General features: G+C 40.5%; 1 protein-coding gene across 3 annotated transcripts in view; it reads right to left on the reverse strand.

Moving 5' to 3' along the window:
• Window positions 1-6,429: 6,429 nt before the first annotated feature.
• The window catches only part of Abca1 (ATP binding cassette subfamily A member 1), a 117,405-nt gene continuing 96,784 nt past the window's right edge, over window positions 6,430-27,050 (reverse strand). For 2 of the 3 annotated variants that reach the window (XM_060379911.1, XM_060379912.1), the window contains exons 34-50: window positions 26,575-26,680; window positions 25,467-25,541; window positions 24,840-25,009; window positions 23,265-23,442; window positions 20,885-21,000; window positions 20,631-20,775; window positions 18,890-19,013; window positions 17,496-17,625; window positions 17,126-17,246; window positions 16,318-16,380; window positions 15,566-15,672; window positions 13,299-13,440; window positions 12,830-12,964; window positions 11,859-11,962; window positions 11,245-11,337; window positions 10,359-10,602; window positions 6,430-9,722 (exon numbers count right to left, since the gene is read on the reverse strand). In XM_060379911.1, the coding sequence (XP_060235894.1) occupies window positions 9,582-9,722; window positions 10,359-10,602; window positions 11,245-11,337; window positions 11,859-11,962; window positions 12,830-12,964; window positions 13,299-13,440; window positions 15,566-15,672; window positions 16,318-16,380; window positions 17,126-17,246; window positions 17,496-17,625; window positions 18,890-19,013; window positions 20,631-20,775; window positions 20,885-21,000; window positions 23,265-23,442; window positions 24,840-25,009; window positions 25,467-25,541; window positions 26,575-26,680 (2,194 nt within the window). In that variant the 3' untranslated portion in view covers window positions 6,430-9,581. The remainder of the gene's footprint in view (window positions 9,723-10,358; window positions 10,603-11,244; window positions 11,338-11,858; window positions 11,963-12,829; window positions 12,965-13,298; window positions 13,441-15,565; window positions 15,673-16,317; window positions 16,381-17,125; window positions 17,247-17,495; window positions 17,626-18,889; window positions 19,014-20,630; window positions 20,776-20,884; window positions 21,001-23,264; window positions 23,443-24,839; window positions 25,010-25,466; window positions 25,542-26,574; window positions 26,681-27,050) is intronic. The other variant, XM_060379913.1, reaches the window with a different exon arrangement.

Genomic DNA, 27,050 nt, shown 5'->3' on the forward strand with positions numbered 1-27,050 from the left:
AGAAAAAGAGACAGAAACAACTCGCCTTGCCTTTTACCCCTATAGTAACACAAAAGTAGTATCATATTTCCGGCCTCTAATTGAGTCTGTCTTAAAAATCTCACTAACACACTCTAATCAAACTCACTTTCCAGTCCTCATTTTAGTAGATCTCCTAGCAGTTCACCTCTTCATTGTTCTAGAAATATTTTCTTCATTCCCATAAACACTAGCTGCTTAGTCTTAATGAAGACTCATTAATGCCTTTAAGTCTCTACCTTGTCTCCTTGAGCTCCAGTAATGTCATATTTCAGAGCTGATTCCTTAGGCATCTTTTCTGTCCTGAACTCAACTTCCTGGATTATCATATGTCTCCAAACGCCACCTATATTCAGACAGTCCATACAATGTATATGCATTCTGTGGAATTCAGCCTTATTTAATTGTCTGTCTTAACACCTCTGCCTGCATGTTAGAAACTTCACATCATGCCTGTTGAAAGCTGAGCTCTTAACCTTTAGCCACAGTAATATCTCAGTGAATGACGCCTCCCATCCTGTCCATATGCTCAGGTCATTACCCCATTACATATCTATCAGCAAATCTCCGAAGTCCAGAATTTGATTGTTTCACATCCCTGCACCACCATTCAATCTGGTTTGAGCCCATCATTATTGGGATTTGAGGCAAAACCTCTTTACTGATCTACTATCATCCTAGTCTATCTTCAACAGAACAACCAAAAGACTATAAACCATAAGCTGCATTACTACTCTGCTCCCTCATGCCTCCAGTAGCCTCCTGTTGAGAGGATCACATAAACTCCAATTTGTCTCCATTTTAGGAAGGTCTGACTTTAAAAGTCAAGTCATCATTCCTGGGAACCAAGCCATAGGTCACCAATTACAGGAACAAGACCATAACTTCCCCTACCCAAGGAACAGCCTGGAGATAACCACAAGAATGGGAAAATATATTGTCTCAGGATGGAGCTTCTGTGGTGAGTAGCCACATCTCATCCTGTAGGTAAACATTCATGGCACAGGAACGCAGCCCAAGGACCACCTAGATGCAAGCCAATTAGGAACTGGCCCTTGTAACTTCCCTGGCATCCACCAACAAAGTTTTAGATTACCTAACCCTTGCTAGAATTCCCCTAGTTTCCTATAAGAAGGCTTTCATGCGTTTGTCTAGGGTCACTGTTTTATAAAATGGTTTGACCCATGCATGCAGATTTTCGAGAAGCAAAACACTTGCCAATTGCATATGCCTGTGTGGTGATTTTAGACAACACTGTTTCACTTAGAGTCAGTGTCCAAGCCCTTCAGTGTGGCCTACAAGCCCTGTTACCTTTCTTGGTGTCATTCCACTCTCTCAGTTCCAGGTGACTTAGCAGCTTTTTTTTTTCCCCTGACTCAATAAGCTTTATCTTGCCAGTTCCCTATTTATCTTGTCTATTCCCCCTGCCTAAAATCTCTCTTGCACATGAATCTTCATGGATAATTTCCTCACCTTCTTTGGATCTTTATCTCAGAGGCCTATGCAGCCCTCCCTGACAGTCCTATTTAAAATTGAAGTCCCTGTTTGCTATGGAATAAATTTTTGTCCCCTTCAAATTCACATACTAAAACCCTAATTTCTAATGTAATGATGTTTAGAGGTGGAAACGTTATAAAATGTCTTAGTCAGTGTTCTATTGCTGTGAAGAGACACCATGATCACCTAAAGGAAAGCAGTTAATTAAGTGGGTTTGCTTACAGAGGTTTAGTCCATTGTAGTCATGGTGGGAAACATGGCTGCATACAGCCAGGCAAGGAGCTGGAGAAGTAGCTGAATTCTACGTCCAGATCTACAGGCAGAAGGAAGAGAGAGCTTGGAATGGGCCCTTGAAATGTCAAAGCCCACCCCTAGTGACACACTTCCTCCAACAAGGCCATACCTTCTAATCCTTTCAAATAGTGCCACTCCCTGGTGACCAAGCTTTCACATCTATGGGCCTATTCGAGCCCGCCCTTTTTGTTTGCTTTTTGATTTGGGTTTTTTGTTTTGTTTTGTTTTTGTTTTTGTTTTTATTTTTTGGTTGATTGATTGATTTTGAGACAGGGTTTCTCTGTATAGTCTTGAATGTCCTGGACTTGATTTGTAGAACAGGCTGGCCTCAAGCTCATAGAGATCTGTCTGCCTCTTTCTCCCTGAGTGATGGGATTAAAGATGTGCCATTCTTATTCAAACTATCACAATATTCCTGGGTCCCAAGCTGGTTCTCTTGAAGTGGAGTTCTATTGGTTACTTTGTTCACTGCTATGTCCAGATACCTGACAGAAACAAAGAAGGAAAGGTTTTTTTTTTAGTTCATGGCTTTAAATTGCACCATCCATCATGGTAAGGAAGGCATAACAATTCACGGAGGTGGGGATACATGGCTAGAGCTCCTCATATCTGGGTAGAACATAAAACACAGACCTGGACAGAAAGTGGATCCTCACTGTAATCCTAGAAGGTTTAATATTACCCGGAACAGTACCATGAGCTGGGGACCATGTTCAAACACATGAGCACATGGGGAATGTTCACTACATCCAAACGATAATAGTGAGCTGTTTGTAACTTTGGTATGAACTTTGGATCTCTTTGCATTTCTTTCTTGCATGTTACCCCTCCATTTTTACATGTGCCATTTTCCATGAGGCTTAAATGAGACCACCTGCTCTTGGATTTTCAGTCTCCAAAGTTACAAAGTTGTGAGCTAAATGTCTCCTGTCTGTCTTTCTCCCTCCCCCATGCACATTCCAGACCTCCAGACTCAGGTATTTCATTCTGACAACAGAAAACATATGAATACAGAGTTTTTGCATTAAAAAAAAATAGTGCATCATTCCTCCATACTTCATCTTATCCACTATTATCAATGAATCATTGGAGGTTTCCCACCACCTTCTTTAGAAAGTATCCATGAAAGACACAGTAGGAATTCTCACTACCATCAAGAAAGACAGAAGACACTATTGTCATTTCTAGACTACAAAAATATAGCAATTGTATTTATAGGAAGAGAAACAGGTAGGACCCAATGAGTCTAATTCCTCCTCTACTAAGTAACTCCAAAGGATAAGAAAATGGAAAAATAAAGAAAAAGAAAGAAAAGAAAATAGTACTTGCATACTCATACCCTGGACTGATTCCCAGCATCCACTCCTAATCTACTGAGCAAAGCGTAGCCACGTCACTACTGTGGAACCTGACCTTGGAGTACTTTCAGTTGTTAAAGGAATACGAACTTGCATCATGTTGAAATAAGCCTAAGACTCATTAGACTTTCTTCATAAACTCTGTTACTTAGAATGACCTCTCCCTACTCATCATTGTAAAAGAAACATGTTCCTCTGGAAGAACAGGGTTTGATTTCTTCAGTTTCAACTAATTGGTCCAAGACCCTAGGTAAGGGAAGAAGTGAGACAAGTGATGTAAGGGACTTTGGTGGAGAAAGGCTCCTGACTGTATACGCGGCTAAAGATTAAAAACACTCAGACAGGAAAAGACGGATGTCAGCTATGGTCTACAGGCAAGAGGAATCCAAAGGAAAGCGTTGTAATCTAGCTCTACATGTGCTTCCCTGTAGATTCATGGATATTCATTGTTCTGCCTCCTTACCTCTCATTCTCCCCATCAGTCCACTGACTTAGTCCAGGGCCATCATGTTATGAAGTGCAAACACAGTTACTTTGCTCATTGCTGCAGTTTCTGACATGAGTATTCTTCTGCCTTCCAGGAACATACCATCCTCTAAATTCTAGTGTACGACACATCCCTGATGTGCTTGTTCCTCTTCTTTGTCTTGCTGGCCATTCCCTCCCACTTTCCTTGGCTAAATCTCAGGCTCAAACTTTCATTCTCTTTAGGTAAGTTCATCCAGTCTTGTGATTAGAAACAAATAAACAAAAACTGTGTGTGTGATGTACTTAGTGTGAGCACTTTTTATTTTCTGTTATTGCCCCTGAGCTCAAGACTTAATGGAGACCATTTTTATTTTCTATCATTGAATACCAACTGCATGTTTTAACATAAGCGGAAACCAGGAGCCATTTTTTATTGTTCTTTCCCTCAAGCCCTACCTACAGCCTTTGAGCAAGTGTTACAGGCTCTGAATTAAGAGTTCCCCTTCCTCCCTATCTGCCGCTACAACTATCCTATCCTGGTCACTGTACTTTGATCCTCCTCTACTGCCCTTTCTTCCCAGCCAAGCCCAAACACCTGGCTCCTTATTATCCTAACAATAAAAGACAATGGCCCTGATTCCATCCCTCATGTCCCAGCCCCCACAAGAGACATTGGATTCTTCTTCCTCCTTTGCAGCCAAGATTTTTCCCAATTGTGCTTTTTCTATTACGTTTCATATGCATTTGCACACACCCACCTGCCACTGTTGTTCATTTTGTTCAGATCTGAACTTAAATGTCTCCTCAGTCAGCCTGTTTCTGACTCCTCACTGTTAACCCATGTTTCCTATTCTCCGAAGCACTTGCACTGTCAGGTATGTTTGTCCACCGTCATTTGCCCTTCACTGGTGCATTAGAGAATAAAATTTGATTTCCATTGACACTGTATCCCCAGAACCCAGATGAATGGCAGGCATAGAAAGCTCAGTAAATATTTGCTAAATTAATAAATAACAATGCTTAGTGGATTTACCAAGGACAAGTTTAACTGATACCTAGCTTCAAAGGGAGAACCATTTGTTGTTTCATTAGCTCTGTATCTTAAAGAAAATTCCTCTGTGGTATTATTTATTCAACATGTAAAATGTCTTGACTTACCTCATGCAGTAGGTCACCAGTATTTGACAAGTTGAAAATAATTGTTAATTTTCTCTCATGTTTTTCCAAACTTAATACATGCCATAGCACTATCCCTGTGGTCCAGAGTGGGCTTTTAATCCAGAACTTTAGAGGGGGTTTTCTATGAATGCTTAGTCAAGATTTGTGGATAACTTGTATTTTCATCTAGCTTATTTTTAAACACTCAATTATGAATTTTCAGAGGCACAGTTTTGTTATTTCATGAACGGTCCTTAATGAGAACTATATGAGAAGATATAGCTGTGTATCAGATACTGGGCAGACTTCTAGGCCTACTCAAAAGCCATAAACCTGCATACAAAGTTCTGACCTGTACCCTGAATAAGGACCACTCCCTTCATGTTGTCCCAGCCATTTTTGAGGTCACTGTAGAACCAGGACCAACTGGGGTTCAAGTTGCCAAGTTAAGTACGTATCTCTTTTTCTGAGACTGACTCTTAATGAGCCATGAAAAAATAAAAATAAAATAAACAACACATCCAGTATCTCAACAAAGCACTGTTTGTGAGTACACTACTTAGCACCAAAATCTGGAAGCAGGGACATTGTGGAAACCAACCCCAGTGCTCCCATATAATTTCTTTTTCCAAATTTCTACTCTTTGGCCATGGGGAACTTTGCCTTGCCCCTAGCACTTTTCAGTACAGATAATACTATGTCCTTGTAGTTTTGGTTGAATAAGCATCAAAGCCTACCTTTCTGTAGCCTCCACAAAGCTGGTTCTGTTTTCATTATGGAAGCCTACCTACAGTATTTTCTCTTGGTATAATGTTCTTTTGGAATGTATACACCTTACCCTTGTTCATTCAAATGCTGATTTCTCTCCCCTACTCTCTTGTTTCAATCCGGATATTCCATTGTGATAATTATTCTAAGCATCACCTGTCTCAACTTTGTGTAAACATGCCCAAATAAAACAACCAGCCAAATGTTGAGCAATGGAGAGGAAGGAGTAGGAGGGAGAGGGGAGGAGCCAGAGGACAGGAAGGAGTAGGAGGACAGAGAAGAGAATGGCTGGGAGAGAAAGGCTGGAGAAAAGGTTTTGGAATGACATGGAGAATGAACCAGACCTAAGATTTCACAAAAAGCAAGTATAAGAGGTGAATCTAAATGTTAGGAAACTATGAGGGCTTGGAGGTTTAGGATGGAGTAACTATTGCCCAGCATTGTGTTCTAGGTAAAATAAATAAATCATAGTCTCTGTGTGGTGATTTGGTTATACAGCTGTTTAGGATTAACAGCAGCGTTACTAAAAAATATAACAACAGTAAATATTAATGCATAATACAACAAATGGCACCCAACGTGGGGTGCTACTAAAAAAGATAATTATTAGTAAATATTAAATGCCTAATACAGCAGTTTTCTCTTTAGCTTATCAGTAATCTTTAGTCCATCTAGAGCTCCTCTGACCTCTTATTTATAGCAGTTAGTCAGCCTCAACTGAATCTGAAAGTATACAACATTCTTTCTTTTATTTTGAAGTAGCATCTTGAGTATTCTCCAGAGCATGTTAACTTTTCCTAGTGATTCAAACAGCTTTCTCTCATAACACTTTTAACAGCAGGTGGTGCTGCAAATGCACAAAAGTAAATTTGTATAGACCAGCAGAACTGTCACAGCTTTATTTTGTGACTCATAACATAGAAACAGGCTTTTAAAACTCTTCATATAAAGTTATTGGCAATACAAATTTTTTTTCAGTTTTTTCCCTTTTAATGAAAATGATTTAACTTAGAAATCTGCTCTGAAACTCTTGTCTAGTTTTGCAAATCTCAGATATTCCAGTGCAAAAATAGATCCATTACAGACAGCATAAAGTGCTTGGAATGAGGGCCAATGATAAAGAAAAAGCACAAAACCAGCTTCATCCTAGGGTAATTGGGAAAAGGACATATCGAGTCCTATGGAAATATAAATGTTCTATAAAAAGGGAAGCAACAGTTTTGAATCTGAACAGTATTACTGTGGCATTACACCATTGCCAGTAAATATTAACAAGAGTACAAATTAGTATTTCAGTATCAAAGTGATTCCCCATTATACAACACATGGCTCTTTGGAACAATTTTACCTGATATATACAACCACGAGAAGACAACAGACAATCCCTGTAAGTCAGTGACTGCTACACAGAGAGCAAATGATGTACAACATTGAGTGGTCACGAGGCATATGCTTTCAGTACAGGTATCAAAATACAGTAGCTGAGGTTTGTTTCTGTCATAATGAATTGTGCTGGGTATGTATGTAGAGAAGGCTCTCTTTCTTTTGACTTTCCATATTCACAGTTAGTAAGTACTCCAAGATTAAAGAAAAAAAAAGTAATCAGAAGTTTGTTCTTGAGAATTTCTAAACTCACATAGTACATCTCCATAGGGACTATAAGAGAATCTTATTTAAAGATAGGATTGATTTCTGAAATCTCTAAAGTGATTGTTTACACAAAAAAATGGAAGATTGCTATTGGGATAGTGTAAAAGGTACTGTAAAAACAACACCTACAGATTGCCTCTAACTTCAGAACAGATTTTAAATCTACATTGAATTTAGTTTTTTTCAAAATGGTTCCCAGTGCATTAGTCTTTAGTTGTTGTTTGTCTTTAGTGTGGCATCAAAATCAGAGTAATTGAAACAAGGATTTGCTCAGGGCTGTAGTGTAATGAAAAGTTAGAATATGATGACAGTGGACTGAGAAAGCCAACAAACGTTTGATTTTAAAAAATATTTTCTTTGAATTTTTTATCTTTGATACATAAAAAAACAGTGGAATCCCAGTAACTATTGGAAACATACTTTCATGTCATTTTAGAAACCTCTGTTGACATTATTATCAAAATAGTAACTTTTCTTTCCAAGCAGTGAGTTACCTAACATTATATAAATTTAATTTGAAATAGATCCGAAACCTTATACTTCCAAATTTATTAACTACATTTTGACTAAGTTGAAGAAACTAGTGATGGCAAAAGGTCACTTGAACTTTGCCATACAGCAAAGTTTGTTTATATGAAGGAGAGACATCGTTGAGCATTGATAAAATAACATTTTTTTACACTGCTTGCAGATGGAAAAAATAAACCTGGGTTAGAAAAGTCTGAAAAATATTCCATGTGGAATAGTTTGTTGGTTTTTTTGTTTCATGATTGTTGAATGACTGAAGAGATGAAACATTTAAGACTGTCAGAGGTTTAAGTGGGTGTCTAATCCTGAAAAACCAATTATTCTGAAGGTGCCAAAGGTTACAAGCACAAATTGTATCCAAGAAATTTCAAGCTGGCTGTTTTCTCCTTGAAAGAGTCCACTGTTTGGTTACCCTTCTTGGCTTTTGTATTGATGCTATCAAGCGGGCAAGGGTGTGGCCATATTCTTTCAGTGGATTTAACAAAACCATCTATATTTGTAAATCAGTCAGCTGAACACATGGTACAGAGAATCTGCTAGCTCCCCCCTCATTCCTATCCACATGTCTGCATAGGGATTACACTCTAAAAACATTCAACCTAAAACCTGAAAACTTTTCTACAGGACCTTAAAGTACGGCATGAGATGCTGACTACACACTGTTGCCTGTCACGCTAGCACTACTCACACATTCCACCTGCAAATTCACCAAGAAATAAGGCATGAGGCTGTGTGGCCACATTCTTCTATGCCACACACATCTACACAGATGGTTCTAAGGTTCCAGAAGCCATTGAGAAGTTAAAATTCCAAATAATACTAATAATGCAAAGTCAAAATAAAATTCCACCTCTCCATTTTTCAGGTTAATTCAAACAGTTAGCAACAATACTACATTTATGTCAAATAATAAAGGATCTTGGGATGCAGTGTACCGAGTTGTGTTAGCAGAGAGCCAGGACAAAGAGACCCAGACCTCCCATGTGGAAATGCACCAGCTCTTTCATGTCACACCCTGTACTGAGCAGCTTGCAGCCCCAGCAGTTTTGCTGCTGAGTTTCTTATGAGGATCAAATGTGTTTGAAAAAGTCTCCGAAAGATGACCTGGTGACCATGACTCCAAACACGGGCAACACTGAACACCAAAACCAAGTTCCCGTGTTTAGAGAGATCCACATTTTGAACAAGACAGCCACAACAGCAGCTCATCAAGGGGAGGACCAAAGTGGGGCTTTAGTCACACTTGGCACCATTTTGTCACCTGATATTTAATGATGTCCACAGACAGCAGGGCGGCTTTCACAAAAGTGTTTGTGACACACCTCAGTGCTTCAGTCTTTCTGAGCAACTTGGCACTAATAATTCTGGCACACTCATTGCCAGCAATGGATGTGTCACCAGGAAATAAGTTTTGTGGTTCAGCATGGCTTAATGGATGAGGATGTGCATGCCTTTGACTTTTGACTATCACTGGCCATGACTACTTGATGGATTGTTGTTGCAATCCCAGTGAGAATACACAGGAAGAAAAAGTATGAATCCAAACCTACAGTCTGCTTGGTTCCATACCAGAGTTTCACATCTGTAGAAGGTAATGAACTAACTTCAAGTCATTGTCACTAGAGAGCCATACAAGACATAGGCTACAAAGGCACTGCCCCTGTAATGGAATTGTGTTCTCATTGCATTGAATTGCATTGCATTGAATAGTGTCAGTACAGTATCCAGTTTGTTTCTCTCCACAGGAACGAGGGACACCTCTTTCTTCTGGAACACTTGACAAAGTGCAAAGGAAGATCTAGCTCTCCCTTCCTTTCAATCACCCTGTGTAAATAGTACTCTTCATACGTAACTTTCTTTCACTTTCTCATCTTGCAAAAAGGATGTGAGAACGGCCATATCGACGACTGTCTGGTTTTTGTGTAATGACAGGTCCTTTAAGTGGTCATCATCACTTTGGTCCTTGGCAAAGTTCACAAAAACCTGTCAAAAGAAAGACAGACACTCATGAATGCCTCTGGACTTGTTCTTTTGTTATTGTAGTTGCATTTTTATTTATGGTTGCATGTTTCCTTGTGTTGAAATTAGGTTGGATAGGAGAACACAAAACTGAATGAGTAGTTGAACTGGAACACCCTCTATGAAAGGGAGAATACTTGAAAAAAACATCAAAAGCACTTGAAAATTATTTTCTACATTACCCCCACATTATCAGCTACTCAATCATCTACTTATCAATCATTCACTTTGCCATATCTAGGCTTGATTAAAAGGAAAAGAAAAAAAAAACTTACTGAATACCTATTAACTGCCAAGCTTGGTTTGGTATAGTTTGTTATTAGAAGAGATAAGGCATCAGGGTAAAAATGCCTGGCTCATGGTTAATAGACAATAAAAAGCAGTTACTGTGACTGTTGTATCAGCAGTCACAATAATTGTATATGGTAGAAAGCATCATCCTTTTACATGTGCTCATAGAGATTTATATAGTATAGGCAGGAATGACAGAGAAGGAATCAAAGCACAGACAGGCTGAACTTCTCTCAGGCTCATGGTGGTGAGAGAGGACCAGAATCTTAACTCTGCAGCTAAATGCACTTAGTTTAACTGAGAGCTTACTTGGTCAAGTGTTGTCTGAGAGACGGAGTAGTCTTCTATATGGAGTCGTTTTTTGCTCTGGGAAAGGATGCTGAATATCTTGGCCAAGGATGACAAGGAAGATGGAAGCTGGTACTGGAGCATGTTTCGATGTTTCTCTTTTAGGACACTTCCCGGAAAGGCAAGTCCAAAGAACTCCTGGACAGGCTTCAGGTCAGGGTTGGATCCTGCTATTCGTACAACTATCGTATAACCATCTCCAAACCTGAAAGCAAGAAAAAAAAAAAAAAAGAACATTTAAATGAGCATTCCTAGAAAACTACTCAAGAGGCTACTTAACCCCAAAAACCCAACTTGTACCAAGAAATAGGGAAGTCTCTAGAAGACCCACAGGACAGTTTCTGAGAGAAGGAACCAGTTTTAGTTTTATCTACGAAATACCGAGTCATGTGTGATGTCACACTCAAAGCCTTGAATACACGATTCCATTAAATCCTCAATGTGAACCTATGAAGTCTGACATACAGACAAACAGAAGCCCAAGGAATTTAGTCACGTGCCCATGCCCCAAGTTACAGCAGGGCAAGGATGGGAACCCCTTTCGTGTTAGCATCACAGTGTGCTGATCATAATATCACATGTGAATCCTTCAATTTCATTTTTATAACAAAATTCAGAATAGTCTCAGGAAAGTGACTCTGAAGAGTCGTTAGGTAGCTTTCTTACAAATCACACCACCAGTACTGGGCAAGGTCAGAACTGGAATACTTCCCATTTAGACTGCAAAGCCCATGCTCTTTCCAACATACTCTCCTGTTTTTCTTTTAAGCGACTGCACATACACTCAATAGAGAGTAAACACCAATCATCTCACCACATGCTATTCCAAAGAAATGATCTCCTTTACCTGTTTTTCAGATGCTGCACACTGCCAAGGCACCTGAACCTCCCATTGACCATAATGGCCATCCTTGTACAAAGAGCTTCACATTCTTCCATACTGTGGGGAAACAGAATGAGGGCTTCCTTTCAGGGAGATGCTCCTATAAGCACTGGAACATCACCCGGGACACCTGGCACTTCAAAGAAAGAAATCCCCATCATCCTACACCATCCCTGGCCATGATACAGAAATGATGTTCTTCTCTATCATGTGTCTTACAGTTGTGACTAGGCAGAAATAATCCAAATGTCTGCACGAAGAGCAGTTACATAAAGTAAAGTAGATCTTCATGAAATACACTACAGCTACAAGAAATAATGGCACACTTCAATTTTGTGACCTGAAACAATGTTTTCAATACACAAATTATAATTACATTTTTGTTTTTAAAATACTTAAGTATAGCTTTGCATAAGAAAACTCTGGAGCATATGCAGACAAATGATAATAACAGGTGTTGATAAGTGGAATAATTCCAGGTGGTAACTGTTTCAGTCTTGGCCTTTATTTTCTAATTTTTATAATATGACCAAATGTAATCACACACTGTAGACGCCAAAACTATATATAGTACACACCTATGAGATGTAAGGACTACAGATCTCCCCTCCTTGACAATACTTAGGGCACAATTCCACAGGAATCTCCGGGCTTTGGGGTCCATGCCTGTGGTCGGTTCATCCTATAATCAGAATAAAATGAATTTAATTATTTGATGGAAAAAATATCAAAGACAATTTTTTTTAATTTAATGCTAAAGATCATGCTAAGTTTCCCAGCAAGGGGTCGTGTGTGAGTAGAGGCATGTACATATCTGAGTTCAAAGTCAACCTAGTCTACATAATGAGTTCCAGGTACCCAGGGTGATACAGTGAAACCCTACTGCAAAAGAACTATAACAACAACAACAACAACAACAAAACAAAAACAGAAAACAACAACACACTTTTGTCCAAAATCATTTTCGAAGTTAGAGTACAATTTAGATAGAAGCAATAATCATCATTTTTTTTTTCTCCTTGTTCTGCTACATTTTCATAGTCACGTGGTCAAGATGACATTAAAACCTCCAGCCAAGGCTTCTTCCCACACCCCCAGGGCTCTCTCCAAAATGAAAACTTCCCGGTCTGAGCTGGTCTCTGTCTGTAAAGAACTGTGATGCAGGGGCTACTGTGGCCATCCTGAAGCAGTGTCCGGGCTGACTGACTTTGGTAGATGAACATATACAGATGAAGAGTGTTCCCAAGAGAGATCAAATTACACTTTCAGCTTCAGCCATACTTGCAGGGATTATCCAAAGCAAGGAGACAGTCTGGAGCTTGTCTACTTGGGAGCCATCCAGTGTGCTCGGTAGAAGAAGCTTCCCCCTGCTCTCCAAGCCTGCTCCGGAGTCACAGACTGACTTGCTGCTCCGGAGTCACAGACTGACTTGCTGCCACCAGGCCCAGTGTACAATGGCCCGCATGTGACTTCAGATAAACCATGTTGTCTCTTCAAGACAGAAGAATAGCTTCCACCCTCCACTCATACTCAATATTGTCACACTCACCAGAAACACCACAGGAGGCCCACCAATCAGAGCCATGGCTGTGGAGAGCTTTCGTTTGTTGCCTCCACTATAGTTACTGGCATATTTTTCTCCATACTTTACAAGGCCCAGTTTGCGGATTGCCCATTCACCAACCTAGAGAGATAAAAAGCACTTGGATCTTTTGTCTGATGCAGTACAGTTACCATGCTTTCTAACACATAATGCACAAAAGGTCTCTCACTGAGTAGGACTCATGTCTCAGCTCCCCGAGGACCCACAGGAGGGAAAAAGAACGCCTGTGGTGGGGCCTACACTCCCTTCCTGCCCCTAGCCTATGCATGCCTACCCTCCCCTGTATCCTCCGTGACAGCAGTAGAGACGGCAGCGTGAGCAAAGAAAAACAGTCTCGGGTTGCTGGCACATGGGAAGAAGGTATGTGACACAAGGTTGTCAAAAGAGTTGTCTGGCCTTCTGGTTTCCACACTACCTTGCCAACTTCTTTTTCTGGGACTCCCCTCAAGAGGGCGAAAAACTCCACGTGTTCTCTCCCAGTCAGCAGCTCTGTGATGGCATCGAACTGAGGGCAGTAGCCCATGTTCTGATGTACTTCATGGATATTTGATAAGATGCTGTAAAGGAAGATAGAACGAGTCAGGTTTAATTGTTTAGAGATATTATGATGAGACAGTCTAGCTTTTACATTTATAGATAGTTAGACAGACAGACAGACATATACATATGCTTGGACAAATAGACACCTGCTTCTGCTTGGAGGAACAACAGCCTTTCTGTCATAAGATGTCAACCCTTTCTAGCAGGAAGGGTCCTGTCTCCTCCCTGCCTAGATCTTGCTGGCTCACAAGCACTTCAACCTGCAGGCTTGGTCAAATCGAGTCTATGCAACTGCAGCACAGTCTCTGCCCAACAGCCTTGTCACACCCATCTGGAAATTTAACAATAAGTCTCCATCCCTCATCTGACTGTGTGAGCTGGTCATATGTACCAAGTACTCCTATACTCTAGTCTTCTTCACAACCACACAGTACCACATAAGGCCCAGACACACTGGGCATGAGCTCTCGCTGCCTTCTGCTCCCCATTTATTGATTCATCCATACATTCATGTTCTAAACATTCTGGTTGCACTAAATATATAATGCAGACTCCCATTTATTCCTCTATTAGTTTATATAATTACAGACCCTGTAACATGGTAATAGGAAACACATACATACAGATATTTTTACTTGTACCTGTGGGGGCAACATGTACAGGTTCCAGGTTTCATGAAACCCATCAAGATAACACTTCATATTATCTGAAAATTGTGGCATTCATATCCCAGACTAATGGTTGCCTTTAAGCCACCTCCAGACAGCCATGAACTTGACAAACAGGTACAGTCCTCTCTGCTTATTTAGTACTTCTTAAGACTTAAAATGAAGGTACCCCTGGACACTGTGCCTGCTACAGCTACACTGCCCAATTCAGTTATGTGATCAGTAGCTGAGATAAACCTTAGGATGCGCCAGTTATTGTCACTCTGCATAGCGCAGGAACTTGGTAGTAGAACAAGACTGGGGAGTCTTCACCATTCCCACAATTCCTATTCTTTCAAGGCTTCTTTAGATTGCTACTGAAAAATAAACCAGTAAGAGATAGGAGGAGATGGATGAGCTCATTACACTTCTGACTCTACAATAGTAATGACTGTACCTTGATCCAGTGTTTCAGAAATCTGAGCAATCTCCCATTACTGGGTTGTGAAATAAATTTAGTAGGTCACAGCCAGCACTTTTTAAATGGCATAACACAGACCAGAATATGAACTATTAGGATAGATTACAAGCAGTAACAGTAGGTGCCATTTTAATTCACTGGCTGTATGTGGGTGTACCTATGTGTCTGTATATATGTACTACACTGAAATGTAAAATATGTTTTCTATAGGTCATGATCAGTTCAAAAGTGCATCTTTATTTATGTAAAAAAAAAAAAAAAACAGGAGAAGCCCCACATCTTTAGAGTACTCAAGGAAAATACCACCTAACAGGTCTTTGATATATAACTTTATCCATATGATTAGAAATCGGCTTAATGGTGGCTTTATCAATTGGTACATGCTTTAGAGAGAGCAACTAGACAGGTATATGCCCTTTTACCATGGAGAGGATTTTCTGAGGAAATAACAAATTATCTGCAAGGAAATATTTACACACTGAATAACAGAAACTAATTAATGCCCAACATTTAAAGTAACTGATCAAATAAAGATATTTACTTAGTGGAGTTTCTGGATTTTAGAACATGTAACCCATTGGGAAAGCTTCATTATAAACCTATTAATAACAAAAACTCAACATCTAGATAGAGCGTTGTTCTGTTATGACACATTTACATGCATCAAAAGAGACCTGAGCTGACGGGTCGTGTCTGAACTCAGTCATGACTGCATAATCCCACTGAGTTTACTAAAAATCACAGATCTGTCTTCTCAGAACAAGTAAATTATATGTATGTAAATTATACCTAAGTTAAGTTTTAGGGTAGAGTGAAATGGAAAGAAAATGTAAAAACAGTGTTTCTTTCTAGGTAGTGAAATTAGAGGTGATTTTTAAAGAGCTTTTGACCTAAGTGATTTCAATGTTTTTACGAACTATAATAGTAGGATGGACAGTAAAAAAATAACTGCATAGGTATTAAAGCTGAAGAAAGAAAATCTCGGCAGCACATACAGGCTGCTGCTTTTTTCACCTGTTTTTGTTAAGGAGAGCATCCCCTCTGGTAACAATGGTATCTCCAGTCAGCATCTTGAAAGTTGTTGACTTCCCAGCTCCATTAACTCCCAGGAGTCCAAAGCACTGAAAAGCAAAACTAGGTGAGCTGCTTAAAGAAACTCCTAAATCTCAGTCTGAATGGCCTGATACAACAGCCTCCTGGGCCTTGATTTGATTTGCTACTGATCCCAAAGCATCATTCTTAAGTATCAATGAGAAGCTCAATATTCAGATATCGTGTGTGTGTGTGTGTGTGTGTGTGTAAGAGAGAGTATCTGTGTTTATGTATGAGCCATGTTGTGTATGAGTATATTTATACAGAGTCATCAGTTAAGACCAAGGTTGATCTGTGAAGAACAGTAAAGAAAGCCAATTGGTCAAAATTCACCACCTAACACCTACCCCAGAACTATACCTACAAACAGAAAAGAAGTCAAAACATGTGAAAAGAAAAAATACGGTTTTTGCCCTATCTGAATCCCATCCTCTGAATGGATCCCCAAAGCATGGCCTAGATGGGTATGCCTTTCTATACTGCCTGAGAGTGTGCAAGACTATTCTGTTTTGACATACAGCTTTGCATTTTCTACATGACCGATTGTCTCTCACAGACACAAATAAAGAAGCCTTGCAAAGCCATTTTCCATAGTTACAGACATTGTTGTTTGATTTGGTAGATACAGTCTGAATTAATAGAGACAAAACACAACACAGACACAGCATATTTACCTCTCCAGGAGGAATGCCAACGCAAATCCTGTCAACGGCTGGCTTCCGCTTCCTTCTGTAGATCTGCAACCAAGGAAACACATAAATCATTCATCTCAGTGACTCGGGGCTCCCGCAGGCAACCGTGCAGAAGGGGACTATAAGCCACACGCAGAATAAAACAGAAATCATCAAATTGCTACAGCACACACTGGATGCGGCAAGGGCCATCTTGTGTCTCTGTGAGAAGTGGCTTTTAGCTGACTCCGAAACTCAAAATTGAGTTTCTTTTTTATTTGTAATGTGAGACTTAAGGAAAAAAAAAGACAATGAAATATTTTAGAATTAAATTATATAAGGTAGCAATCTATACTACAATGTTTCAAATACCATAAGGTAAAATTTGAGGGTTATGGTATTTGGAAAGGGCTGAAGCAGACTGTCTTTCAGAGTGATGGAGGTGGAGTTGTTTTTTGAGCCATGAAACTCAAAATCAACTATTTACTCTCTACACCATGGCTAGACACACAATGTTAGCATGTTTTAATAACTAACATAAATGTAAATATGCAAAATAAATCCAAAAGTAAGAACTATATTACTGAAGTATTATTATTATTATTATTATTATTATTATTATTATTATTAAGTCTCCATGGTGTAGTTTAAATAAAAGCAACAAAGCCTGGTGTAGATGCACATTTGAGGAAGCACTGGGTTTTGTTTTGTCAATGTTGTTGCTGTTGTTTTAGTTAAACAAGCCAGCAAAACGCAAACAAAAAGAAGCACATTAAAGACAAGTTACTGACATCCATGCTCATGCTCTCACCTTTGTCAGTTCCTTGATCTCCAGGATGTCATTCTGCCCTCCACCATCCAGAATTCTCTGTCTCTCCCGCCTCACATCCTCATCCTCATCATTCAAAGGAGGGAGCTTCGCCTTTACAGGTCTTAGGGGAAACATTTTTCAGAAAAATCAAACTTTTCAGCTATTTTCCAAGGCAAAATTCAAGTATCCAAAGCAATCTTATCAAGCCCCCTTGCTACCGTTTCTAGGGTGGGCAGGGCTGGGAGATGAGGATACTCCCAGCAGGAAAGCCCGCTTAGGTGAATGAGTTCAACTCAGTGCAGTCTCCCAAGATTCATGTGTCTCTCTGTCCCCATCCAGTTCCTGCAAGAGTTGGGAGAAAAACGCTCACCTGGGCCTGATGAAAAATCTGTACTGGATCAGAACAGTAATGAGGAAGAACACCACTCCTTCCACGGCCATGGCAAAAAGGTTTCGTCCCACCAAGTCCCAAGACAGTGGAGACACAAAGCGATTCTCTCCTGTGAGACACATGCAGACATCTGGTCAGGGAGGTGGCACCAGAACTGTGGCCCTGCTTCTTGCTTCGGGGAAGATTCCCTTTGAGTGCACCTAGAATTGTGCTATGCACAGAGAGGGCGCTTGGGTTGTGGGTGGCTTTTGTTGTTTAAAATTACTAGAGATTATTATCATACTTAACCTTCAAGGCTAGCTTAAGCATGAATTTGGTTTTTTGTTTGTTTGTTTGTTTGTTTTAACACTTGAAAAAAATGAAAGGACTCCCTTTTATTAAAAAAAGGAAGAAAAAAGTAAGAAAGAAAAGACAAGGAAGGAAGTCAGTCTTTTCCTCAGCTTTGGGGTCACTTTCACATAACTTTTCTAGAAACACCAAAGGGTACCACCCATGACAAGAAGAAAAAGCAGTAACAAGAGTGTCTACTTTTGAGACTTCATTTGGAGAACTATAATACAACCTGGTATCAAGTCAGAATTTCAAAGCCAATTTGCATTGGATCTGTAACTTCATTAGCATTGCTAAGTTTCCTTTTTAATGAGACATGCCACCCCACCCCAGTGATCTCTCACATGGCCAACAATCTTTGCTAATTCTTGGCGTCAGATTTTTTTTTCCAGTTTTAAATATAACAAGTATTAGAAAATACATTCAAAAGATGTCCATTTCTATAGCATTTAATGTTACTAGTGACTTAAATTAGCTGGTTTTTGAAAAATTCCCTTAATTCTTCATATGTCTCCTTTGTATCACTAAACTGAAAAAGTCCCTCTTGTATGTTTATTAAGTAGCATGGCCCATCTAAACAAATTGCCCAGCAAATAAATAATAGTCACAAAAAAGTTTCAAGACTAATATTATCTCTTTACAGACTACGTAACATACAATACATTAACATCCCTGCAGGCCCATGGTTTTGTTAGTAGAATCCAAGGGTACATTTCTCCTTTTGAATCTCTAAATGCCAAAGCTGTGGCTTGATTTATCCAGTGATTTGAGAAACTCAACCAGTGGCATTAGGTATTAGTTTCAAAGAAATGCCAGCATTTCCTGCTTCCAAAAAATTTTCCCCATTTACTTCAGTGCTATTAGAGGCTCAGATAAATGTCTATATAATGAGACTCATAAAAAACCAGTTATGTTGGTGTTGACCTTTAAGGTGTGTTGGGGACACCCAGTCCTGCCCTCTTCCTAAAGCTGCCACCAGAGTGTTGAGGCCCATGAAAACTACTATCGCTGTTAAGATTTCCTGCAGCTACTGCCTCACTCACCAAACCTCTCCAAGGCATCAGCCATCGCCTGGTTTTTCACCATGTCAATAAGCCCTCGCCCCAGGCAAAAATGTGGGAAGATGAGGAACACAGACTTCAGGATGTCATTGATGTTATTCAGCTTCTAAAGATGAGAAAACAAGAGAAACATATTTCAAAATCTAAGCTAAAATCTTATCAAAGTCTGAAACATGGATGTGAAGAAAAGCATCTGATTCCCTGGACCTTTGAATTCAGATACCAATAAAAAGCAGCAGGATTTTCTTGAGAAAATCTGGAGTGATGCTGGGTATGTGAAAGTAAACCTCTAAATATCAGACACAAATCCACAACAAATCATTATCTTAGCATTTTAAAAGCAACTCACTCACGTCTATATCACTATTTGAGTTTCAGGATTTTGTTGGAATTTCAAAATCATCTTCCCAATTACATCAAAACATATTATGACCCTATAAGTAAAGGCTGGTTAAATATCAAGACGCTGGAGTGGGAGAGATGGCTCAATGGTTTCAGAGGACCAGGGTTTGGTTCCCAGCATGCACAGGATGGTTCACAACTGGCCCTAAGTATAGTTCCCGAGGATCCAACTGCTTTGTCTGGCCTCTATGGGCTCTACTACACACGCAAGGCATACCCATAGAGTGAAAATAGAAAAAAAAAAAATCCAGCAATTCAGTAAGCTGCTGTTTGCTGGATGTGCTGGGCCCGTGCATAGAGGATGCAAATGTTAATACTCTGTCTCACTCAGAGAAAAGAAGCTTGTGAAAGGGAAATGATGACATGATCGAATGTGCGTTACCCTGAAGGGAGAACTGAGCCTCTGACAGTCCAGAGAAAAGAAAGCATATAGCACATTGGGCGAATGAGCAAAGCTTCACATCAGAGCTAAATCCTAAAGGACATGGCAGGCACTCCCAAGCGCCATAATAGAAGGACATTTCAAGGCAGGCCTACAGGATAGGGTGGTTTACGGGAAAACTCAGCTGAAATCACCGAGCACTGGGAGGGGATATGGTAGTGTATGGCCAGCAAGGGTTGTACACCTAAAAAAGGCACTGTGTGCTGAGCAAGAGCAATAGAGAGTCTTGTTTATAGGACTTACTGGGAGAATTCTGATCAATAACGCAACGAATAAACAGCAAAGCACCTAGGATAGGTCCAAGAGGGGCATCATGAGCAACTGCAGAGATGCCATTCAGTAAACAGGGATGACAAGAGAAATACTAAGTCCTAATGGGAAAGACTTTCACAGTGTGTCTAGTATGTGTCTAGTGTGTGTGTGTGTGTGTGTGTGTGTGTGTATAATTTAAATGGAGTCATCCACCAGACAGTGAGAACTAGAGTTCCAACGAACAATCAAGGCACAGATCTGAGAGATAAAAATGAGATGCCGCCATGGTGGTGAGAGCCTGAAGACTGAATGGCATCCTCCAGAAATGGTGTCTAAATAGAAAAACAAAGCCAGAAGAGAATACAGTCTTTGCCAAAGCAACACTGAAAGATAAAGTAGTATGGGGAAAAAAAAAATCAAAAGAAACAGTTAAGACTTAACCAGAGAAATACAAGGGATAGCAGGACAGGAAGTTATATGAACTAGAAAAGGCAGGTTCTGTGAAAGCACGAAGCAGTCAGTGGCGTCGATGTCACAGACAAGTGGTGTGAGACTGGGTTAGTTAACCACTGTCCTCTGGCGTCTGGAATGCAAGCCAGCTGGACATGCTCTGCCCGCAGCACTCACATTGTTGGTAAAGAGCTCCAGTACAAAAGTGGCCACGCTGCCATTGATGCCGATGAAGAGGTTTACACTGGTGAGGACCACATAGGCTGTGCTGGGGATCTTGAACACAAAGGAGGCTGGGTACATGAGAGGTGTGATGGACCACCTGGAGAGGCACAAACATAAGCGTCCATTGGAGTTTTCTGCCTTCCCTCTAGCATCGGGTACCATATGCCTTGCCCACTGGGAGAGAGTCCCACCCAGAGCTGTCTTACCCATACAGCAAAAGCAAAAGGGCTAGGACAGGCAGGTTGGTGGAGGACACGTAGGACTTCTGCTGGAAGCAGATGAAGATGATAATGACCAGAGTAGCAGGAACCACATAATTGCACTAAAAGAGAAAGTAAGAAAATAAAGTTGACCCCTGAGTCAAATATACAACGCACACCAAGTCTTCCCCATCCTCGGACAAGAAAGGACAGATAAATATGATGGAGAATAACTCTGAATTAATGAAGCCACATAAACTATTAATCAAAATTCTGGACAATACAGTTTGACAAGCATTTTACCCTTGGCTGAGTTTATAAACTGCATGCCCTTTCTGTCTTTCCCACAGCTAAGCCAAGGTGTCACGCTCAGTAAACTTGCTGAAGGATGGATTCTCGGGCAGAGTCATTTCAATTTCACAGGAGGCAAATGAGCTTCCATTATTCTACCCAGAGATGATTGTGTCTGTTCCATCATTAATGCTATATTATGGTCTGCCCGAGTTCAATCTCACATGTAATCTATTTGTGAGATAAGCACTCATAACATGAATGTCAAAATTGTTTCATCACACCGAGAATAATTTTACAGTCTGTCCTGACAGTGCCTCAAGCATTAAAATGAAGAAATAAAGACTTGACCCAGGAACAATTATGAAAATTCATAGCTGGTACAAATAGAGAGAGAGAGAAGCACATGGAGGTGATAGTGGGTTGGCAGATAGGAAAAGAATGGCAGCTCAGACTGCCTCAGTCCCATCCTATTTAAATGTTTATCAACTCCTCAAATAAAGACATGCTTGGGGCTGATCTCAGGCTCTTAAGGAGGGAGGGACAGAAAATACATGGGAGTACTAGTGATGTCCCTAAGGTCAAGGATTGCTCTTTCATCTCTGAATGACCTCTGCCAGGCACAGCCAGATACCATCAGAGTTGTAATAAGCACTCAACTGTATTTTAAATGAATGAGTTGCTAGATCAAGATAAAAAAAAAAAAAGCAAATGAATGCTGACATGATACAGTTTAATACCAGTTTAAAAAAATTATCTAGGTTCAAAAAAGTTGATTCTGTGCATTATCATAGAACAAACAAAGCCCTAGTTAACAGTAATTCACACAAAATAGATTTTATTTCATCCCTAAGTTGAAATAAGTGAGTGCTACTTCTAAATGCCATACCTTGAGCTACAGTAAAAAGAATGAGATAAAGATTAGCTTTTTCTAGACCCGCAACCATTCAGATCATGGCTGGAACACAAGGTTAACTCTGAGCTTTGCTTTCAAAAGGAGTACTGATAGATGGGGCAATCAGATCAGAAGAGTGACAGGTCTTCAGGTTTGGTGTAATTAGCGTATGCAATTTCATTATCTCCATCATCATCACTCATGTCTCTACAGTGTCTTTAGAGATCCTGTGTGCTCTCATATATCATCTCGTCTGCGAGAAAAGTTTGTTTAATGAGAGTTGCCTTTTAAAAGTCTGAGAAACCGTTTATTGGGCAAAGAATTAAATTTGTTTAGGGTAGTTTAGAATTAATGAAGGCCATAAGGGAATAGTTCAAACTGATTTGCCAATAATTGGAAGTTCAGGGTTCTAGAGAAGTCTTTCATATTGATCCAAACAAAACCAACACAGTATAGTTGATACAAAAATGGAAAAACTGCAACGGACAGACAAGATGCCGACACAACCTATTGAGTTTTCAGTGACAAGCGGCTTTCCTGGTGAGGCAAAAAACACCCTGACTCTAAGTTAAAACCCATCAGTTAAGTCAGAAGTCCTGGCTTGGGTTTTTAATAAAGGGCTTTCTATTCTGTTCTCATTTTTAAAGAGTGTGCTGGCTGGACTTATATCAACTTGACACAAGCTAGAGTTATCAGAGAGGAGGAAACTTAAAATGAGAAAATGCTCTATAAGATCTGGCTGTTAGACATTTTCTTATTTAGTGGTTGATGAGGAAGAGCTTGGGCCATTTTTGGTGGTACCATCCCTAAGCTGGTGGTCTTGGGTACTATAAGAAAGCAGGCTGAGCAAGCCATGAGGAGCATGCCAGTGAGCAGCGTTTCTCCATGGTCTCTGCAGCCCTGCTTGAGTTCCTCTCCTGACTTCCTTTGGTAGTGAACTATGATGTGGAGTATAGGTGATAGTTGGTAATACCTGTAGTCACAGTGGTCGGATAGTCCCATGATGCACAATTAGTTTTAAAGCTACCATTATGTTTGGTGTCATAGATGCCTTCAGCTGCCTCTCCCTTTTCCTATTTTGTAGTTTTAGACTAAATAGGGCACTTTCTGGGATTAGTGTCAGGCTGCTTTTCCTTTATCCCCATGAGCCCGCAGTTCCCACTGAGATTCATACAGAGATAGAAGGTCCTGTGTCCTCACCATATCCCAGACAAAATTGGAGAGCCAGTAGATGACGGGCTTCACACCGCTGATGAACTGAAGGTGTTTGGCTTTGCTCACCCGCTCCTGGATCAGGAACACAACAAAGCTGGCTGGGACAAAGGACATCGCAAAGATGACACAGATGGACACAAGGACGTCGACAGATGTGGTCATCCTAGAAGGGAAGAGGCAGTAAAGATCAGTAAACAACTGGCCAGACATAAGCACAACCAAAGTCAGCCAGGACAAAATTCACCACACATTTTATCTTAAGGTTTCACCTAATTATTTTCAAGTAACATTTTAAGAAACAATGACTCAGATGTAAAACTGGTTTCTATAATGTTAAAATGTGTGTACTCTGAAAATATGGGTTTTCTGGGCTGGAGAGATGGCTCAGTGATTAAGAGCACTGTCTGCTCTTCCAAAGGACCCAGGTTCAATTCCCAGCACCCACATGGCAGCTCACATCTGTTAATGCTGATTGCAAGCGCTCTGACTCCTTCACACTAATGCATATAAAATAAAACCAAATAAATCATTTAAAAAATATATGGGTTTTCTGATCTTAGAGTAATGATTTGTAAACTTCCATATAAAAAGAAGTTAGTGTAGCTTGAGAACTATTTCAAATGAGGAAGAAATCCTTGGGTTTTTTTGTTTTGTTTTGTTTTGTTTTGTTTTTTCGAGACAGTTTCTCTGTATAACACAGCTCTGGCTCTCCTGAACTCGATTTTTAGACCAGGCTGGCCTTGAGCCTTCTGAGTGCTAGGAAGAAATCTTATTTGGAAGCTAGTCATTGAAGTTAATCATTTGGCTATAAATAAGTTGAAAACAAAAGGATCCATATATCAGGCTAACACATGCAAAAAGTCATCTATCTCTATCTATCTATCTATCTATCTATCTACCTACCTACCTACCTATCTATCTCTATCTGCTTAACAGTCTAATAAATACAAAAAGCCCACTATATAAAGTCTTGTAAAGATCCTGATGGTCAACATTATTATTCTAAAGTAATTCAACAGCAATGTGGCATTTCCCACTTATGTGAGGGGCTCTACCATGCTGATTACCAACTGTGTTGGGTGCTGGCTGTATAAATTTACACAGATTACCTCATTTCATATTACATACCTAAGAAGTTTAGACACCAAATTTAAATCCAGATTCTTTCATCCAAAGACTCTATTGACCTTAAAATTTATGCACATATACATACTTCAGGAAAGAAACTGGTAAATGCATGTCTCACTAAATTAAAAAACCCAATTTTCAAGCAACTGAAATATTAATGGTGAGTTAATTATGTTAGGATTTTACTAACAATTTTAATTCACGTTATGTGAGCTCATCAAAGGTGATGGTTTTCACAGATATGGTCTTCCTTCTTCACGTCAAGAAAGATTGACAGGCAATCTGTAAACTGCTCATTTTCTGCCCAGAGTCTGGATCAACCCAGGCTTATACAATGTAATCATCTCTGGCTGTTACAAGCAGCTTTGCAGTCCTTTCCTCTGGTGCACACTGCCCTAACACCACCACGCCCCTCCTTTTAGACACACTTACAGAGCCACCTCCGAGAGCTGCTGCTTAGTGAGGTTCAGGGGATGATTGAAAGCAGTAATCCCATACTGGCTCGGATTCTCTCCCTTCTGGAGGTTGGCCCGGAGAATGGCATTGTTGATGACATTCAGGAAAGAGCTGATAGCGTGCCAGCCCTTGTTATTGAACCATACCTGAAGTAAAACAGAGAAGCTTCAAGGCAGTGCTGCCAAACCTTGCTCCCGGAAGTGAGTGCAAACACACAACACACAACGCATGCATGGAAACTTCAGAAAGGAATTCCAGTTAGCAACCCGCCAAAGAAGAGCATTGCAGATGCAGGATCCGTTGACCAGTGGCCACAGGACCAGCACTAAAACTTTATAGTTTTAACTAGTTACCCACATAAAGTTAGAGGTGGCCATGGCGACTGCCTTGCAGTTACATAGGAAAGTGACATGTAAACAGGTTAAGCAGCTTAAGGCAAAGATCAGAGTGGTTCACATGGTCAAGTCTGGTGGCACAACAAATTCTCTTTATCACTATGCTATACAGCCTCACTATACAGCTCCTAACTACTTGACTAAGAGACTTCAAGGAGCACAGAGTTACTGTTTACCAAGAAGCTAGCAGAACATAGGCAAGGTGTACCTTGACGTTGTTTTTGGTATCCAGTCCTGTCATGAACCTTCCCAGGCTGCTGAGAAACCGATCTGCAGAGCTGCCCTGTAAACAACAGAGTCTGTCTCAGTGGGGTTTGTTCCACAGATACAGTGAAACCCCGTCTCAGTGGTGTTTGTTTGTTCCACAGATACGGGGCGACAGTAAGCAATGAGACAGCCCTATGTAGAGGAAGACCACCGCCATGTCACTCACTGAAATTAAATCTAGAGCCATTGCATGCATGGTTCCTGAGGACCAAGTAACCAGAATCCACAGCACTAATGTTTTCACGGTGCCACAAACCATGAAAAAAAACTATCACCAAAAAAAATCCATAACTTAAACCCCCAAGTTTCTGGGGCTAGAGATGGATCAGCAGTGAAGAGCCATGTCTTCCCTTCCAGAGGTTCAATTCCCAGCACTTATGTGGTGGCTCACGCCAATCTGTAACTCCAATGCTCTCTTCTGGCCTCTGTTGGGACTAGGCACACACATGGTACAAAGACTGGCATGCAGGCAAAGCACCCATACACATAAGTGAAAATAAAAAAACTAAATTTCCAAGATTCTTCAGAGTCTCTTGGCATCACCCCAAGAAGTAAAACCCACAGTCCAGGCAGATGCAGCCTATGGCTTCAGGGAATGCTGTATACTGTTGACCCAGCACTCCTGTCCACAACCCCAGAGTCCATGTCACCTGACCATTTTACATGGGGAAACCTGAGATAGAGCTTAGCCTGTCTTGAAGACCAGGCCACCAGCCTAAAATGTAAACTAACTCAATTTTTCCTATTTCCTGTGTAGTCAATGGGGGAAGCATTTGGACCTCAATTCATTTACCCTCTGGCTAACTTTACCAGCTTGGCTGTTGTAAGAGTTTTTAATCTCAGAGTTCACGTTTGACCTACGCTTTTAGAAGTGTGTGTGTGTGTGTGTGTGTGTGTGTGTGTGTGTGTGTGTGTGTGTATGAAAGCCTGGCCTGTCTGAAGTTGCTTTGTATACACACACGTTCAGATCACTGGGATCCCACCACTATTCCCGTGTCCCAGCAATTCCAGCCCCATTTTTATGACATGTCTCAGGACAAATGCTGTACCTTAGTCAGCTTCAGGACTTTCTTCACTTGCTTGATAGCATCATTAACTTCTTGACTCGGAGGAAGTGCTTGAGAATTACTGACACCCAGAGAAAATCCACCATACCTAAAAGAAAGGCTTGCCATTAAAACCCAGGCGGTGTACCCAACCATCACTCAGCAGCAGATACCGCAGTGCGCATGGTTCTTGGACAGCCATTTCTTTCTCAAACTAGGACCAACGTTTGGCTAAGGACAGTTGCATGTTGCCTCCTCTGGCAAAATCTAGCTATCTTACTTCTCAAGACTGCTACCCAAAAGGGAGACTGAAGCTAATGAGATGGAGTAAGGTATCCATGTCACAGACAAGAAGTCAGGGCTAGTGGTGACGTGTCTTCCCTGTCATGGGAACCACTATGTGGGCCTATGAGTGCCCTGTCCCAAATTCCAGGGACCCTGACCCTTGAAGAAATGGCATAGTGGAAAACTGGACTTAG

The sequence above is a fragment of the Meriones unguiculatus genome, chromosome 3, assembly GCF_030254825.1.
Source record: "Meriones unguiculatus strain TT.TT164.6M chromosome 3, Bangor_MerUng_6.1, whole genome shotgun sequence".
Taxonomy (NCBI): Eukaryota; Metazoa; Chordata; class Mammalia; order Rodentia; family Muridae; genus Meriones; species Meriones unguiculatus.